The 20,524-nt window shown below is 38.1% G+C and overlaps 1 protein-coding gene across 5 annotated transcripts in view; it reads left to right on the top strand.

Annotated features, from left to right (window-relative positions):
- The window catches only part of LOC113228797 (heterogeneous nuclear ribonucleoprotein L), a 111,269-nt gene that overhangs the window by 72,763 nt on the left and 17,982 nt on the right, over positions 1 to 20,524 (top strand). For 2 of the 5 annotated variants that reach the window (XM_026462187.1, XM_026462186.1), the window contains exon 3: positions 20,101 to 20,180. In XM_026462187.1, the coding sequence (XP_026317972.1) occupies positions 20,103 to 20,180 (78 nt within the window). In that variant the 5' untranslated portion in view covers positions 20,101 to 20,102. Of the gene's footprint in view, positions 1 to 14,027; positions 14,112 to 19,811; positions 19,881 to 20,100; positions 20,181 to 20,524 lie in introns of all 5 variants that reach the window. The other 3 variants (XM_026462183.1, XM_026462185.1, XM_026462184.1) reach the window with 3 other exon arrangements.

Here is a 20,524-nt window from a genome sequence, read left to right as displayed (position 1 = left end):
TCGAAACACTCCATCCTTATGTCGTTGATATACCGCCTATTCGCACAAAACGCTTTGCTTCCTCGTTCCTAATTCCTTATGACAAAGGAATGAAGTACACGACCTGGATCTTTGTTTCTTAAATACTACAATTGGGGGTAATCAAGGGGTACCATAGTCGGTCACTTTGTCGCGTATCATTAGATCAGATTCTGTCTAAATGTGTCTACTTTATATTTGTTTTTAATTAAGCTAAGCCACGGGATAGTTGGTATTATCTAGCTACACTAGCTAGCTAGAGCAAATAGAGTAATTTGCAGTTCATGCGCTGTTACCCCACGGTTACGTATTAATTTTTGAAAAGATTTTTCCCGAAAAAGATTAACGACAACCCTGTGTGCGAGCAGCGTTGCCAGCGCTAAATAATTCATAAATTCCAGAGCGCGAATTGCCGGTGGGCGATAGTGTCTGCATTTAGTTTTTCGGATATTTCCATGGTTGAACGTACCCGAAAATATTAAACTTTTATATGATAATTTTAACTGCACTGTCCATTTTTGAACTTGAAGATATCGCACTGTTAATACTATAGTATATTAACTCAAACAGTGTACTTTCTCAGAATCGATGAAGAACGAATTACTCACTTCCCGCAAAAAATCATTAAAATTTATGTATGTTGTTGTTTATTACAGACATTTAAACAATTTCTGAAATATATTTAAAAATAAAATGGAAAAAATAATTTAATATTTTTGAATAAGGATTATTTTGGTCAGAACTAGCTCACATAAAATAAGTCTCATTTTGAGTTAAGTATTATTTCTTACAATATTCTAACGACGGTTTTTTTTTTGACGAGTTAAGAATCAAATTTTGCGTTCAGAAATGGTATAATCTCGTATTCAGGTATTTTGAGTGGAAACACTATTGTAATAGCAGTGCGATATGGTGACATAATGGTTAGCACTATGGGCGCTAGATGAGGAGGTCTTGGCTTCGAAATTTCTAAATTGATTCTTAATATCTGGGTAGGGTGTTTCATGTGCTTGTCTGGCACATTTACTTTTCCTTAATCGTGAGGCCATCAGCGGAAAAGTGGTGTAACCCACATTCATTGTTTTTTCGACGATAAAAGAAAGAAGAAAAGAAATTTTGTTTTCCTTGTGATTTTTGTGTTAAGTTAATCTAAAAGATACGTGTTTTCAATTATTTGTTGTGGCGGTGGGAGTTGAATTATTTTTGCTTAAGTGGGCGGTGAATCAAAAAGTTTAGGTACCTATGCTTCAAATTATACTAAAGTTCATAATTATTTCATAGTTAGAAATTTTTCATTGAAAATTAACACCAATTTTGCGCTGTATTTGTGTTAGGGGTGTGTTTTAAAACTATGCGTTTTTTCTTCAGTAATTTTTACGTATAAAGAATCGCTAATGTACCTTAAGTCATTCTTTCCGTTCTTTTAATTTAATTTGTACGTTACGGTAAGAATCATGATTTAAAAGTAAAATTCCTAAACTAAATTTAACTGCATTAAAATAATAAGGTACTAAAGGTAATATTAATAAAGATCATAAAAATATAAATAATAGGATATAACTAAAATATCCGATATAAACCTCTGCGTACTAAAATGATGACAATGTCTTTATCATTTTTCACAAAAGAAACTTATACATATATACCTATGGCCGCATGTTATTGAATATAGTTTCGTTTGTGAAAGTCTAGTGTCTATATTAGACATGTGCGCCGGCCGCGCCGCTGAATTTGATCGGCGTAAAATTCGGTGTGGTGAAAATTTGTTTAATTCAATATAATAATTTCGTCCAATCAAAATTAATTATGTCCTCTCTACATACTCTTGTTCTAATCATATCATACTAGATTTACATAGTAACATAATTTATTTGTTACTGCTATTTGTTAAAATGTTTCTATTTGACTGACGAAAATAATCAAGAGAGTGCTATGCCGTGCTCTTCCACGACTCATTCCAGCGCCACTCCGAAAATGAAAACCAACTAAAAAATCTACCAAAAGTGACCGACGGTAACTGGCATATTATACAATAAATTTAAAACTTAAAACCTCTAGTGGCCTACTCTGACTTTCCACTAAAAACACAACGTTGCAATCTTTTTAACATAAAAGTCTATGCGCTTGAACGTTCTTCTAAAGGATTTTGTAAGCTTCAAACTAAAAAGCGTTTAAAGCATTTAAGTACAACACTTTAACCTTTAAAAACAAGCGGTTTTTCCCATCTCTAAATATGTACCATACCTACTGCTAAATACAGAAGGTTCGGATACAACTATCGACCCATCTCTAACGCGCGTGTATTTACAATTTATGACCCACACTGAGGTAGGTGCCGAAATTCCGATTGGATTTTAGATATTTTAACTACAGACAGATTTTACGACACTTGGACATTCCATGACGTGATACTGGGCACAGGTCACTCCTGCCACTTCTAGTAGCTTATAAAATGCCGTAATTTTCAGCTCAATGTGTGTTAGATAGATATAAAAAGTTATAAGTAGCAGTAGGGCTCCTTGTGAAAGAGTTAATCCAGGGTAGTACTGCCACCTTACCAATTCCTGCCGACAAGTAGTAATGTCAGCATTACCGTGTTCCGATTTTAAAGAGTAAGGGTGCTAGTGAAATTACAGGCACATGGGACTTGTCAAGTTATGGCTCAGGGTGTCAGGCGCAGTGGCAGTGCCCCTCAGATCTTTGCGATTTACAGCTCGGGAGTGGCAACTGCGACTGTTATGAACAGTCGTGTAGCTTACCATCAGGCGCACGCTTGTTCGTCCCCGTCACTTGGTATTAAGTCTAAAAAAATAATATTTGTATATATGTATACAAGCCCCAAGCCCTATCATTGTGAGAGGAGACCTATGCCTAGCAGTAGGGCTGTATATAGGCTGACTATTTTACTCGTATATATTTGATATTCCTTAACTGCAAAGGCCCTAGTTTAAAAGCTTCAATGTTTAATTTTATTTAACTTGTAGTGTTTTCTAAGTGGAATATCCTAAATAAATACGGCTGTATAAAAGGGCCATAGCTCAGTCTCGGATTTAACCGGGATTTGATAATTTAACTTTTAAACTAACCGTTGTTAAAACGTAGTTTGAATATAACACTCCAGTTAAGAGCTATTTAAACGGTAGTAAATGTAAATGAACCTTTTGTTGCTTTTTATATCTCAACTCGTTATTCTCACCAGCCGCCATATCTCTTACATTTTGTTATAACTAAGTAAGACATTTTTTATAATACCAAGTCAGGGGACGAACAAGTCGTGCGCCTGTTGTTAAGCCACACGCCTGTCCATAGCAGTTGCAGCGCCACTCAGAGCTTTAAATCGCAAAGATCTTAGGGACACTGCCACTGCGATTGGCACCCTGAGACGTAAATTGACAAGACTCGTTCGTAGAATTACAACTATTTGCCAAGTTTTATTCAAATCGGTTACCGGAAACCGGATTCATCACCTAGTTTGCCACCCTTAGAGTGGAATATTTTTTTCAAATTTAAACAGGACCATTACTGAGGTATCCTCTTTCTAACAAAAAAATGATCACAAATGCCAAGTGAGTTGACAAGTCCCATGTGCCTGTAATTTCACCAGCACTCTTACCCTTCAAAACCGGAACACAGTAATGCGGACATTACTGTTTGGCGGCACAAATAGGTAAGGTGGCTACTGCCACCCTACCCTGGACGAACTCTTTCACAAGGAGCTCTACCGCTACTAAATCTTCTGCAAACCTCAAATGGCTTTGGTTGATTCCCCATAGCAGTGAAAGTGTTGAATCAAACAGTTTGGAAAATATATATAGTAAAATTGCGAGTACACACTGATTGGTATACGGTGTAAAAACACGATTTCTTAAATTTTTCACGACAGAAAAAAACCTAACTTAACTCGAAATTTAAAAAAAAATTGCTGCATTCAATAGACACTGTAGAGGCCAATGACTTTTTTTTATATCAACTGAACTAAATAGAACACGTATAGCATACGATATCCGTTTTTCAAATGGTTTTTATTTCGTGTGTAAAAAAAATAATTTGGAAATAAAGCCAGTGTCCCTACCGTTCGATCCAAGCGAAAGAACCGCATTAGTTATAGTATATGCTTAGCTACTTGCTACCCGTATCAAAAAACAAGTCATATATCGGCATTAGACTGTTTTGAAAAGCGCCAGAAAGCGTCTGTACTAATCTTTATATTCGTGTAATAGCCAGGGTTTCAATGGCGGCACCATTACATCCGGGTTTATGGCTTCATTTTTGGTCGAAAAACTATTGCAGCAAATTTTTGATAATTCTATAGCTCCGATTGGTGTATTATGTTTTGTATTATAACTTGGTAAAGAATCAAAATATATATATACATATATATTTATAATAAGTAAATAGATAAAATTGAAATAAGCGCGCGCCATTGGCCATCTAAATTAGATCTGATTGAGACAACTAATAGCGCGCGCTTATTCCAATTTTATCGCGCGCGTCGCGACTAATATGCAGGCAGGTAAGTATTACTTCTATGGGTTTTTCAACAAGAACTTTGTTTTGTAAATCAAAATAAAACAATAAATTTAGATGTCAATGATTGCAATTTTGTTGTATTAAAAAAAGTAAGGTTTGGCAATTATGAATGAAAAATATATCTGATAAATGTCCACCACGACCACAGTTACAGTTGTCGATTCTTTCATCAAAGTTTTTAATCACTTTTTCCCAAAATGGTGGATCTATGTTAATCACTTGACGAATTTTGAGTTTTGAGGCTGCAATCGATTCGTTTGGCTCCGTATAGACTGTCTTTAACATAACCCCATAAAAAATAATCCAGGGGTGTTAAATCACATGATCGAGCTGGCCAGTTAACGGCTGAATTTTGATTTGATTTGCAATAAATTAATTGTTTCTGTGGTTGTGTTACTAGTGCTGCTGGCATTGGGCCGTTTTTTTCGAAAATTCGGCTGGAAATGTTAACAACTCAATTTTGCCTATTATTATTATAGTATATGGAGATCACTAACATCTGGTTTCAACAAGACGGTGACACAAGTCACCTATTTAAATTCTAATTACGCGAGTCGTGGGCAGAACTAGCCTAAATTATGAGCATTGACTAAAATGTTCTTTTTCTATGCCATTATTGGTTGCCTAGGAACGTTTGTTATTAAACATTCTGTATCAAATTTGGATAGAGTAACTTTTTCAACGCTCGGTGTGGGCTGCGGCACGCAAGGGCCGACTGAAGAGATTAAAAGTAATGTAACCCGTCACAGCCTTCGTTCAGTCATAAACATTTAACATTTAAAAGTTACGGCCTCGAAATGTCGGCCATATTTTTCGTTTGCAAAAATAAATAGCAACACGAACACGTGCATTCAGTGTTGCCATTTGAAAAGGAAAAAAAGTAATGGAATATTTCGACGCTTCGCCCGCACCTGCCTCTGCTATTTTTATTTTTTATGGAATTATTTTTATTCAAGCCACACCTGCGGCGGCAGAGTTTTTAGTTGACAGAAATATTTTTTTGAATGTTGCAATGAATATTATTTATAATTTTTATTTTGGGCGAATGTCACCGGTTATAATAATTCTATTAGCAATTCTTTACTTTGCATCAAAGGTCTTCTCGAGTCTAAGGGCCGTATTCCAGAACTCTACTCAATGCTCAAGTCAGGATCTGAGTACGATTTCAAGCACTGGAAATACGACCCTAATGGCAAGGACTTGAGTATGATTTCTAGTGCTTTGAATCGTATTCAAGTCCTGACTTGAGCATTGAGCAAAGTTCTAGAATACGACCCTTCATATTTAAAATAGTTGTAAATTAATTATTTTTCGAAACTCCGTTTTTGAACGAACTCCCTTTTTTACTCGTAAACTTATAATTTGTTGACCCCTTTTAACCGACTTCAGAAAAGTAGAAGGGACTCAATTCGACTGTAGTTTTTTGTATGTATGTTACGCTGTTACTCCGGAACCGATTATGATTATTTTTTTTTTTAGAAAGAGGGTACTTTAGTGTTGATCTCGTTTAAATTTAAAGAAAATATTCCACCTCTACGGATGGCAAACTAGGGGATAAATCCGTCTTCGCGCACTTTCCGTTAACCGTTACCAATAAAGCTTGGCAAATAGATATAGTTCCAATCTTCTTCTTATCGTATCGATGACATACATTATACTATGGTGGCCCAGAATTCAGCGGCGCCGACCACATCTCTAGCAGCCGGCATTAAATCCTCAAACGTGCAGGTGTTAGGACACGCAGGGCACAATACGAGGTGGGCCATCGTTTGAGTGACACCGCACAAGCAGTCCAGGTTAGAACCGTCAGAAAATCCTCATCTGAACAAATTGTCCTTGCTCCGATCAACCTGAGCTCGAAGCTTATTCAAAGACGTTCAGATCGGCCATGGCAATTCGTGTCTAGGAGGAAGACTCTCAGAAAGTAGTTCCAATAAAAAAGCTGATAACCAAACTTTCAAGGACGGTTAAAATTTATAATTTATTATATAAAATTTATCAAATAAAGTAATTATGTTCTTCTAATTTAGTAATTCTGTTTGTTAGTTACGAAATTTTCAAATTTAGCTGAGAATTTGTGACTTTGTATTGGTTGATATGGTATCTGCCAATGTTTCATTTTTTTGATACACCGCAGCAAATTGCCACCTTTCATGAATAGAAATAAAGTCCAAATAAGTAAATATACCGTTTTTATTCGAACAGAAAATTCAATGGCCTATCAGGATTTCAAAATAAACCGATTTATTTTCATAAAACATTCATTCTAATTGAACTCCTGCTAAATATAACTCTATTGATTATATCAGTGTGTAGATAGGCTACGAGAAGTGATTAGATAAAATAATCGTAACCGATATTTTCGGCGAAATTGCGGTATTTAATTTCTTATTTAGTTTCAGTTTTATTTTTAAGAGTCGATGCTACCCGAACTCGAATAACATTTTTTCGTTCGGTTCATTTTGCTTGGGATTTTATTTCAGAATTTATTTTTTTATTAACGAAATTAAAGCCCTTTTGAAATGTATATCATAGTAGTATAGTATATATAAAAAAATATTGGTATATGTAAAGTACATAATGAATACAGCGGTTTTCTTGTAAAATTTCGAGGTAAGTTTATGCTTAATGTTTATCCTCAGTTTACTATATATTTTTTCCAAAATGATTGATTCAACGCTTTGACTGTTGTGCGTAATCAACCAAAGCCATTTGAGGTAATATAGGCTCTTAAAGCGTAATTTGACATGTTTTAGATGACAATAAAACTTACGGTACCAATATGGCGAAAGTATCGAAGTGCTAAAATGGGTTAGTTTTGAAAAGGAAGGTAGAATAGCGTACCTCTGCTGGGCAAAGGCAGCTTCTCTCTTATTCTCCTTCTATCTCACCAGCTCTGCTTCGGCCTGCCGCACCACTGACGGCCATCTTGTGCCACTCACTGAGTGGCAATACAAGCCCGAAGGAGGCAAAGGGTTATGTCGGACTCGTGCCGACTAAAACCTGACGGTGTTCAATCTGCTCGCCATGTGCCTGAGTCTCTGGGACGCTTACGCATTCTTCTGCGACTCCGACGGTGATTGGTCCGACTGGGCGCCGAACCGCATCTCACTTTTCGGGGAGAGTTCTTGTCTCCCCGTCAAGAATCTTGTGAGGCAGACGTGGAACACGTACGCCGCTATCTCGGGTCCACCAGTAACGAGCGACGGACTCCCCTAAGTCTGCCGCTCATAGACCCATATCACGGGGGCTTTCGCCACCCGTTACCCACCTATGTCGGCTGCTGAAGAGCCATAGCTCTCTTTCTGCGACCCACTCTCCGACGGCGATTTAACATCAACTATAAGAGTTTTGGGACGCAGCGTGGTGTTTCGGATCGACTTCACGCCCTTTTTTGCCCTTTATGACCTAAGTAGTCCAATGGTTTGCACTATGGGCGTTGGGTGAAGAGGTCCCTAGTTCGAATCCCGGCAGGACCAATTAATAAAACATTTTAAAATTATTTGTGGTCTGGGTGATCCGGTCATACTACAGAGGATTCCCTAGTGTGGTTGTCTGGCACATTGTTATTATTATTTTCTCTTCGGGGTAGCCAGACCACACACGTCTTACACCTCATCTACACGCATCAATGCTTTTATACTCACTCATAATTTGAGGGTGCTTTTAACCTGACTTTTCTTTAGGACGTCAACTCAATTATGGCCGTTGCAAATTCGCCTTTGTCGGTACTTTTAACAACTTGCCGTCGTTTTAAAACCTAAAATTCTGCATTCCATAGCTCCAAGGCACACCTTTGATTTACTGGAATTCTGTCAAAGATCATATTTAGTCGACGCGTTTTCGCTTTTAGTTTCAGTTCACGTTAAAACAGTGTCCATTCATTCTAGCCTTGACTATACCCAAATTGTAGTTTTCGACAGTGCATTCAACTCCCACGCCTTTCGCATGAAGGTGGAAGTTTGTGATATATTTCTAAAAATTTTGAATTGAACCATGTTATTTCAGAAGAAGTATTTTAAAGTTTTACCTAAACAAACAATTAACCGAATCACCATTTTAACAGCTACAGTATATCACTTTTCGGGAGAAATTGACAGTTTTATTCCCCCATTTCCCAAGAGGAAGTCTACAAATTCATGACGTCATTGTATCAGACTGATTTATATGGAAGGCTTGTGTTCACTCGAATACGCCGGGAATACATAACGAGGCTTAATTTGAATTTTATTTTTAATACTTAGCAGTCTTGCTGTTATTTTTGTGGAAAACGAGAGTTTTTCCCTTAAGGTTTTCCCACACTCGTCAGCTATGCTGTTTTATTTATTTATTTTTGGAAGATTTACAGCAAGTTTTTAGCAATAAATATGTTAAGTCACAGGTGAAAGTGATATTACAAATCTCCACAAGCAGCACAATAAATGAGTTATTAAGGTTTTAAGTAAGTAAAAACATTAATATTGAAATGTTAACAACATATTATTTTACACGTTGAGAAATCACAGGTACATGTGTCAATGAAGGGGAAAAAAGAAAAATATACACCCACTTACAGCCCAACAAACAACACGCACATCTTAAACACTGGAAACGAAACAATGAGAGGTAATTAAGTAAAATATTGCTTAGTAAACATCCAACAAACGTCGAATCGAGCCTACACTGGCACTGAACAGATCTATGTCAATAGACGACTGATTATACTCCTTAATTGCTTTGACAAAAAAGCGATTATGGCGATGATATATAAAAACAGTGCTGAAGCGTGGTCCAATCGGCTTTTTACGATGAAGCGACACGCACGCGCCACTTTAGCAGTGACAATTAGTGAACGCGGAATTCCGCGTTCACTAATTCATCATCTAGCAGCATCAAGACAATCGTCATCAAGGCAGTCGTGTTTAACCACACTTGCCGCATTAAGTCGATTCGAGGCTGTTCGGGTGTCGACTCCATCGTCGGCTGCGTACGGACAGAAATTCGCTGGCCCTGTACACTCGTTGTCCATCCGACATCCGTCCTAAACAGTTTTCCTTTTAGTAGCAGTAGAGCTTCTTATGAAAGAGTTCGCCAGGAAATAATAACAACGCGCACACACTCATACCATGCCATGGACACATAGACAACCACAAATTACACCCAAACTAACAAGAGGAAAGTACTTCTAGTATTTATGCCGCCAAACGTAAGTTTGCTGGTGAAATTACAGGCACATATCAACTTATGTCTCAGGGTGACGGGCGCAGTGGCAGTGCCTCGCAGATCTTTGCGATTTAAAGCTCTGAGTGAAACTGCAACTGTTATGGAAAGGCGTGTAGCTTACTTAGTTTGTTCGTCCCGTTACTTGATATTACAAAAAAAAGAAATAATTACTGTCAAATAAGTAATATTCTACCAAGTTAAAAGACGCGTGATGCGATTGAAGCTTCATAATTGGCATTGTATTTTATTTTGATTGAATATTACAGAGTCCCCCATGGAACACTGCTGACATCTTTGGGTAGGAGATCCCGGATGCCAGCTTGGCCCCTTTGACCTAGTTCAAAGGCGTGCTATGAGAATTGTTGACGATAATGTGCTTACAGACGATATTGAAACACTGTTTTCGAGGTCTCTCCTCTCTCTCGATTTTACTTACCTTGCCTGCACAATGGCCAATGTTCTGACGAACTGTTTGACATGATGCCTGCAGCAATATTTTATCATCGCACCGCTCGCCATCGGGTAGGAGTCCACCTTCACACCCTGGAATCGATCTCATACTGAACGGTTTTAAAGGAGCTTCCTCCCACGTACAATCAGGTTGTGGAATGAACTCCCTGTTGGGGTTTTCCCCCAGAAATACATGAAATCCTTCAAAAGGGCATTGAGAAGGATCCTGAAGAGTTGGTAACGCGCTCGTGACGCCTCTGGTGTTGCAAGCGGTCATAGGCGACGGTGACCGCTTTCCATCAAGCAGCTCGTATGCCTGTTTGCTGCCTGCATAATATTAAAAAAATAATTTGTTACGGCCCTGTGTTGAGTCGCGTCCGTACGAATCGATGCACTCATCGTCTTTTTCGCTCTTACGCTCATGGACATAAACTTTTTCTTACTAGTTATTGCGATTCTGCGATAATAAGTGTGGTGACTCTCTTAGACGTAACGCGCGGCCACTGTTAAGTGCTCATTCAAAGTGCAGGCGCGGGCGCGGCGGCGGGTGCGGGCGCGCAGGTCTTAGTGGCTACGAGCGGGTAGATCCACATGTCGAAATCGCAAACAGACGCTAGACAAGTACTGTGTAAGGTCAGCCGGACCGAACCAATAGATCCCGCCCGCCTCGAGACAGGCGCCGGCGCGCGTGGCAACTGTGAACGTAAGTAGCGTCTACGTACATTTGATTTACACGCACCGTCGCCCGCAGCCAATCTGAATAAGGCCTTACGCTTCTATAAGCGTCTAATTTAAAGGCTCCCTTAAATATTCCGTGTTGGGTTCGCGGTAAAACTTATTCAGGAGAAAAACTTTTCTAAAATATATCCTGTCCTAAGTTTAGTGTGCTCATGGACTTGTTAATCATAGCACAGGCAGTTTCCAAGTTGATTCACGAGCTATAATTAAGCACCTTACCGTTTGCACTGATGCAAGTTTGTAAGTGCAATATGAGCAATTTGTTTGTACGTAATGAGCGATAAAAGCACGCTCGTATTGAGTTATTTTGAATTCGCTTCTTGTATAAATCCATGAACATCTAATACAGTATTATAACCTGAAAGAAAGTTAATGGAATGAATCTGTTTTTTTTATGATACTTAATGACGGGACGAACAATTGGTGTGTCTGCTGATAAGCGACACGCCTGTCCATAGCAGTTGCAGTGCACACTGAGAACTTTAAATTGCAAAGATCTGAGGGGCACTGCCACTGCACCCGCCCGCATAAATGGACAAATCCCATGTGATTGTAATTAATTACAACATGGTTCAGATGCTTGGACATTATTTAGCACAATCGTTGTAGCAACACTTTGTAGTATGAAACTACGGACCCATGTCATCTTCATCTCTCTCATTATACTACTTTTCCTGATTCTTGAAAGAGTTCCAACTAATATTTACTATAATATTGTGTCTAAATTACTTAAATTTGCTATTATAAGCTATTTCTCGCACTTTGACAATTTACCACGTCCTAACACTCTCAATTTCTTTCCACCCTGACCTTCTAGCTCTCCACTCCCACAATTTTTAAGTAGTGAATTTTATCGTGAAGAAGAATTTTAGTCCGAAGTTGCGAAGTACACAAGCAATTTGTTGTATTATTCAATACGAATGCCTGCTAACATGTTTCCGGATTATTAAAAATAATCCGTTATCACTTACATTCGGCAGTCATCGCTGATGTTTGGTAATAACACCTCTGAACAGGTTTATTTTTATACTCTTGTTTAACTGTTACATACTAAGTTACATTATTTATCTATTACTTATGATAGGGTTGTTTAAACTTGTCCCCTTTCCCCGGGTCGTGACTATTTGATATCCGTCATAGATAGAGGACAGCGGGAAGAGTAAAGAACTTAGACAGAAAGAAAGAAGATTGGATAGGAAAGAGAAGAAGACAGACAGAAGCTTACAAACTAGTACAGGAGAAAAGCTCAGACTCCCGTCCCGGCTGAGTCCGCAGCTACACCATAACGAACGCTCTAAGCTATGGGACGTGAGGGCGGTGGACGGGTAGTATAAACCAGAGCTTGGATAGCCGGGCTCCGGATGACCGCCCCCATCGGAATAGCAGTCGCAAGGCACGCTTAAACAAGGCGAGGTAGGTGAACGGAGAAAGCCTCAGTCCCGACCGTGGATGGGACTCAGGGCACAAACAAATTTTACCACTAAGGTACATAAGTATAACATAAGAAGGTGACATAATTTAATTAAAATTAAGATTGAGGTTGGAATAATGATTAATATCTTTTTTTTATATAATATATTTTCTTAACATGGTTAGGGTCGTTTCTCGTTCGCCTCGCTCTTGAAAGCGGCAGCCTCTGAAGTCTAGATTGCCATGATATTATCTAACTCCGGTAGGATAAGGTACCCCGAGAAGAAAGTGTATCCATACTGTACCTAGTTATTATTTGTCTCGTACGGTTAAATGTTATGAAGTCAACCCTTTTAAATGGTGCCAAACTTTCAGTGACACGGAAACCATAGCATTCGCAGTTGATAGAATATTTTTGGCAAGCTAGCAACTAGCGTAGTAAATATATATTGCAATAATAGCAAATTTTAACGAATTACCAATTATCAGTTTGATTTAAGTAGAATCGATAATACAAAAATGGTAACACGAGCGGCAGTGGTGAAGAGAGCATTCAAGAGGAGCGGTCCAATATACGTGTTTACATGAGTTTTAGTGTCGGGAAGAAAGTTTTATGCATCCTCAACCCCAGGGAGACTCGAAGGTTATGTGGGACTAATAATTGGAAACTCTTGCTCAGGTGTTCCCGAAGATTCACCATTACGAAACCCCGGTTCCCACGCTAAAGAAGGGAGGATCAATTCTTTCAGCTCTTTACCCATCCCCCTCAGATGGGCGAGACCGTACAATGCGAAAGAGGTCCCCGTCTCCTGTCCGCTGGCCTCACTAGAAAACAAGGCGAGCTTCCGCGTCTTCGCGTTCCCGCTCCACGGCTTCCTTTTGCGAGATTACCTCTGCGCAGAAGAAGGCCACAGCCTCGCACGATTCCTCGTTGCTCAGCATGGCGGCTACTACGCTAGGTAGCCAGATATCTCCGCCTATGGTGCCTACCAGAGTACTACGGCGTTGCGCATTCCATCTGCTGGACACATCTAAGGTGTGCTGCGCCGTGTCGCCCGCGCCGCAGTCATGGCAGGACGTCTACGTCTTCCTAGCGATCCTGTGCAGGTATTGCCCGAAATAGCCATGGCCGGACAGTACCTGCACAAGTCGGTACGGAGTGACTCTATGGTACGTATGCCATAGGGTGACTCCTCTAGGCGCCTTTTGCAACGGTCGCGCATTCTTTTCGCCGGGAATCGACCCGTGCCCTCATCATCCAGCGCCCACAATGCAAACCGCTAGGCCACCGCGGTCACCAAATTAATAAGACTTCCACACGACCAATAGCAGAACTAGTAAAAACAACGCTTGGCGCTATGTCACAAATGATATGGCCGACGATATTACGCATTTATCTAGTAAATGCCTATTCACTCTATCCTCAAATAACCCTAAATTCTAACTTCAGGTATAAGCAAAGCTCTTAGTGCAAATGGATGGTAAGTCTACGAGAATGTAATGGGTATTCGTGTAAATACCAGGCATAAACTCTCAAGTTGCGATGTCTTACCCAGCCAATCTACGCCACCTTTTTTAGGTCGTAAGTCCGTCTGGATGGATAGCGTTCTACATCGTGCGGACCGCATGTTTCACCGTTTGAAACCATAAAAAATCTATACTGTGCTACCTATTACCAGATCCGTCAAGTGCAACGTCGCAGTCTTCGAGATCCTGCAGTGAAGAAACGTCGAGTCAACACTCTTGTGATCATTCACAAAATGGTACGGGAATTAAATGGATATTATATGACCACCACCTTACGTGCAATCTACATAAATACTATTATTGCTTACCAAATACGAGGGGATATCACAAATTGAATCTTGACACCCACACGCGAAATTGTGCTTAAACAAATTCCCATTGAATTTTAGTTCATGCATTCGCAGCAGAATCGCGATAAATCATAGTTATAGGTATTTAGACCTTTTAGACATTGAGGCCCCTTGCTGGTACGTAGAATTTTGCTTGGCTCAAACAAGTTTCATCGATGTTTAATCGTTTGCAAGGTATGCTTGACGTCAAACAGTACTTGTAAACTATCAAAATACTGTGTTCAAAGTAAACATTTACGTGCGTCTAGTGGCACGAAGCCCTTTAAAACGTTCACCCAATCAGCGCCTTCCTATGTGACGTGCAAAGCGGGAGTATTCCTGATTGGTTGAATGTGTTCTCTCATTGGTCGAGCGTGTTCCCCTCTCGCGCCCCGAAGACCATGAGACAGTCGGGTTTATGGCGAGTTGGATTGCAAAACGTGATTTAAACCGTAAGGTGGTGGTCGCGAATGTCAAAACCCCATTTATAATGTAAAGAGGAAGTGTTATTGAAATGATTGGTGTATGTAGTTTATGTAACAATACATAGCATGGTTTGAAAAGGCGATTTTTTGATGAAATATTTTGTAAACCTACTTGGACGTGCAGGTTTGTTCACGTTATTTTATTACACCATCAGAGATTCGAGAACTGCTGAGATAAGCTGCTAATCATTTGGTCCTTTTAATGAAATTATAATCCTTTAAATAAATAAGTTTCTTATTTACTTTCCTCACTTGGTACTGTCTGTTCAGGGGTTAATTTTTTGGTAGATAGACCTTTGGTTGCGCGTTGCCTTAACTTCGAGATTCTAGTACCCAGAACAGGGTATTTTCTGTATTCTCTGCAACCTTTAAAGTTCTGCAAGATTTTTAAGAGATGCACTCTCTATGAACAAAAACACAGCAGTTACATACATTTAAATAAACACTTGTATGGAACAAAAAAAGAATGTTAGACCATTCGAAGTCACGCTGTGTACAACCCAAACCTGGCGTCTACTCCCGTCGTCCCGTCCTCCATCCAAAACTATTACTGTCAAATAAGTAATACTCGACTAAGACGACTTAGACCCCAGGGGTCATTCCCGTAGATACCATTTAGACTTTCTGATAAAATTTTCCTGTCACCAAAAGTATGTACAACTTGCTTTATTATTTTTCAAAAAATCGCTGTATCTAAAGTTTTTATGTTGTATCCTTTAATGTAACAAAACTAACTCTAGTTTTAGCATAATTGTGTTTGTGTTAGTACTAACCTAGTGTGTGACTTAGGTACTTAAATACATGCTAGTTTACGTTTGTGTGTGTTCCTTGCGTGCAAGACATACGAAACAACTACTATGTATGTACACAGCGAGGTTTACAAAAAGATCATCGGCCATAATCGGCTGTCGTCGGATTTGTAGAGCGCTGTTTCCGTTGCACAGCTAACAAACTAGAGCTGCTGCTCTGCAAAGCCGAAATCAACCGATCGTCTTTTTCTAAACCTCGATGAGTAATGTACATGGCCTATTCCTATTTTACTGTACATTATTATTTCTAAACTCCAAGCCTCGGAATTATTCGAGACTTACACGAATACACGAATATAATTATTGTTGAGAAATTCGTCATTTCAATTTACCCTTATGTATGTAATTTTGATTTTATTACGTACCCTGTTTACTTATTACGGGGTACTCGGTTTCGTTACTTGGATCTCAAAAAAACAACTACAGACTTTAAAGTGCCATTTCAAAGTGGTTTCTGAGTTGTTGCCGCCTACAGCTTCTTCATAGACAAGTATAATAATTCAATTCTTCGTATTGAACATTTTATATTGAATGCAAATACATTGAACACTTTATTGAAACAGTAGAAGCACCAGGACTAGAAAAGTGGTGACATTTGTGTGGGGTGCTATTCAAATACTGTCCAAGAACGGGTTAACCGATACTAAACCTTATACTACTATCATGACGCAAAATCAAGTTACTTATTTTAAAACGCAATTTTTGTAAAACCCGAATAACTCCGAGGCTGTGACTGTACAAAACTTACTTTACTTATAACACGATGTAAAAGTATACTATTTAATCCCTGTTTGTACATTATGTTTATTGTACACAAGAGGACAAACGTATGAAAGAGAATTCGTATTTGTTCCGCATCCGAAACTGCAAATCTAGAAAACTCGGACCCACTTCGATTGTCGCTAGTGCACTAAGTCCGATATGAATCCGAGACAATACGATCGCTTGTACACTTAGAGATAAAATGATCCCTGTGACATTTCGAACCGCCATTTCTCGGATGCGGAACTAATGGGAATTGGACGTAGTGTGCAAATGCTCGTAGGTCTAATTTTACCTGTCACAGCCACTTTGCGTTCGTTATAGGTCCAATAGGCCGCACATAGATGTATTGTCTAAATACGATATTCCTGTGAGAACCTCATGTAAACAAGGGTCAATTTGCAACAATAATTTTCGTCTGTTTGTATTATATTGCGGCTCACTTTATACGACTTTGTAGCCATATAATAATTATTTATTTATTTCAAGTAACATTGACTCATATAATTTGTTGGTAAACCACTTACGAGGGAGCATGCCAAAAAAGTTTTGACGTTGGCTCCGCCCAAATTTGTGAAACAAATATATGCCTGAAGTTCGCGTGGCATGCGACAGGAGATGTTGAATTTAGCGCATTAAAAGTACCAAATTCGTTTTAGCGGAATAAGTATAAAACTAAAGGGATTTAAAAAATCCGTAGTGACAGTTGTCGATCATACATAAATATTAATCTAATTTTTGTCCTAATAACCTGTAGCATTTCAGGATAAATCGAAAAAATGTGAGATTTAGAGGTCATTTCGTGATTTTTATCTAACGAGGAAACTTTATTGTTTATGTTTCTGATTATGTCTATGCTTGAATATATCGTGTAGTTCCTCATACAATATTTTATTTTTAACTTTAAAGTGGATATACCCCTCTAAAATCAAATCGAAGATTAGGAATTTTTCCTCTGCTCCCTCTTAATACTAATTAATAGGGTACGAAAAACTTTATTCGATCTTTGAATCAATAATAACAAGTGGAATATATATATTTTTAAACGTCTGAATATCATGGCAATAAAAACGTCATCATCATTATATTGAATAAAATAAATATAACAAAACTATAACAATTGTTATGCCTTTCTATATCGGGGCCCTACTCTCGAAGCACAAAATACGTACTTAATTACGGCAGTTTTCCCACTATGGACGACCTATGGACTTGAGTTTCGATCGGGGCTACAACTAAGAATGTATGACCCGTCATTTCGTTTTTGGGCCCGTCTTTTCGCTGACGAACTTCGAAGGTCGGTCATAGTAGGAAAATTGCCGTATCATCGGCTTCATTCATGCTGCGAGAGTGGGACCCCTAGTTTGAAGAACAAAACACTAACAATTTGTATTTGTTTTTTAATACAACTCAAATGTACAAAAGTTTCATATTATTCTAACAATTTCAACAGAAAACATAATTAATTGTAAACAAAACAAACACTATCCGCACACAACAAGAATTTGTGGTCACGTTGAATCTACTACAGCCGACTACATGAACCTTGATTGATTATGACCACACTACCAATGACCGTCCGCTCCGGTGAGGATATTTTCCCAAAATCCCCAACATTGTGCTAGCTAATTCGTTCATAAGAACTACTAGAACAAATTAAAAAAAAACAATAAGTTAGATATTATTTTGCTAATTACCTACTTCGACGACGACTGTTGAAAATTAATTATTATTTAAAAGCATTTGTGGGTAACATTAGAAAATACATCACATGCCATCCACTTCACAAAATCTAATATTACCCAGGAAATTTACTATATAGGTATAAAATATTTGTAAACTAAGTTTAAGTGAAAATTTTTTTCGAGTTTCTTCTTGTCTATTGGATGCCCGAATTAGCTAGAATTGTGTAGTGGGGTTTTCAGGACATATAATAAGATATTCAAAATTTGTTATTTATGAGGCTTACGTTTATCATAACACAAAAAACTTTTTACTTAAGGTTTATAATACTTGGGCGTCAGTCATAAGTTTAGCTCATTGAGATTGCTATTACCTATGATATTTTAAAATAAATATCATGAACGATAATCATGATAAATGTCTATCTACAAAAAGCAACTTTTATGGTTAATTATTCATTCTTCTCAGGGGGATCTGCATTACATTATTTTATTTTTCCTGAAGTCCCCACCCGGAGAGGACGATAAGGAAGGATTTTGATAATAATCCTCTATAGGTACGAAAAACCAGTAAACACAATAACAATATTGTCAACGTTCTAAATTAAAGTTTACTATACTTTCGAACACACTTTTTATACTGTATATCATTCATAAAAAAAATAGATTATAGGATGTGTAATAATCGTATAACTACATAATTTCAACTGAATTCTGACGACATAACACATTGGATCTCGTTCACATCCTGTATACTATTATACATTGTATGTAAACTACATTCTTAATACATATGTACATTTTTTATTTACTTTACATTTAATTTACAAATAAAACTTTTACACTGCAACAGACTTTCATTTACAATATGTTCCTAGAATACAAATATACACAGTGTTTCAAAAAGTTGCTGAGGACTTAATTTACTCGTGAATACCAAATTTGAAATCCACGCGATATAGAATAAAGTGGGAATTATGATAAATTGTATGATAGAGACACACTGTCGCTCTGTTTGCTCCCACGCGGAGTGTGCAGGTTGTCTCTCGACACACACATATCAAACCAAAGTCAGATTTGCGGCATAGGTGAAGCCACTTTAGTTTTCGACGTTACACACGTGTTCACGAGTAGATAAAGTAACCGATTAAAACATCTAGTTAGATAACGAATCCTCTATATGAACACTTTACAATCTTTTCTAACATCTGCATGTAATTAATTATCCCTGTTTTTGAAATATTAAAATCCATACATTTGACTACAAATTCAATTATACAATTTGTCAAAAATTTTAAGTGTTTGTATAATTTTGACAGAGTGTATACTTGAAGTTGGGGCTCAATGTCTACTTTATTGGTTATATAAATGAGATTGTCTCGTGTGCATAATTAGTAAGGAGCGTCAAATTTAAAAATTTCACACGATTTTTCGTTTGTCAAAATTCTACCAGTTATTTAAATAAATAAATATTTGACAACATATACGTTGCTCTGATCCCAAAGTAAATAACTAAAGCACGTATGTTACGGAAATCGGAAGCAATGACGGTACCACAAATGGTATTCGAGACAATGTAGAAAGGTTAGTTTTCTACATCGACACGGCCGGGGATCGAACCCAGGTCTACAGCCAGCGTGGTCGAATGTGCAAGCCACTCTACCACGGAGGTCGTCGTCGTAATTGAATGTAGTATATGAAAATTTATGAAATTACTAGCATTTTTCAGGGTTATAACTTTTCTCTTAAGCACTTCACATCTTGAGCCCATACGGAACTTATTTTATGAACGAGATGTTTACATATAAAAACAGTTATATGACCATAATTGAAAAAGTGTGCTTTTGAAACTTCGTATGTCTTCCACAGTTTCAACAGAAATGTCAAACACGGATGTTAAGAAAGAAAGAGCGACGATGGTATTAAGCAAAAGAATAGGTAAACATGTGTACAATTTGTTAAAAGAACTTAGATATTTACAAAATTACAATGATGAGTGTGGAAAAGCAGAGATCTACCGTGGTGGTTCTTAGAATTACCATTGTAGAATTTTGACAAATTCTATAATAATTATCTGCTTAACTGTAGGTGCAACTTTATATTGGTTCTGAATAGTTTGGATAGACAGTATTTTAAATCATTATTTGTTTTTTTCCAGACATGGAATATGGAAGCGGTGGGCCTCCGCCCCCGGGGATGATGAAAGAGAGACACGGGCCTCCACCGCCCCATCACCCGGTAACATCAACTTTTTTCAGTATCAATGTATACATACGTCAACTTTTTCGTTAACACCGCTCTGGCTGAATGTGGCTTGAGGACTGCACATGCCTTCGAAGGCTTTTTAGATTTAATTAAAAATAAAAACGACGGACTCTGTATTAGATCGTTTCATAGACCAATAACACAAGCGGATACCATAGTACAGGTTGTAACTGTGAAAAAGCTCAAAATACCGTCATAATAAAGACCTAGATGGCGCTGATCAAAAGCCTGGAAGTAGTTTGTATTTGTAAATGGCCGGGGATGTCAATGAATTCCTCTTTATTATGAAACATAAGAAGTCCGTTCCTTTTTGTTAT

The sequence above is a fragment of the Hyposmocoma kahamanoa genome, unplaced genomic scaffold (assembly GCF_003589595.1).
Source record: "Hyposmocoma kahamanoa isolate Upper Pololo Valley unplaced genomic scaffold, ASM358959v1 240, whole genome shotgun sequence".
NCBI lineage: Eukaryota > Metazoa > Arthropoda > Insecta > Lepidoptera > Cosmopterigidae > Hyposmocoma > Hyposmocoma kahamanoa.
The sequence above is the reverse complement of the archived record's forward strand: the minus strand, read 5'-3'. Positions and strand labels throughout refer to the sequence as shown.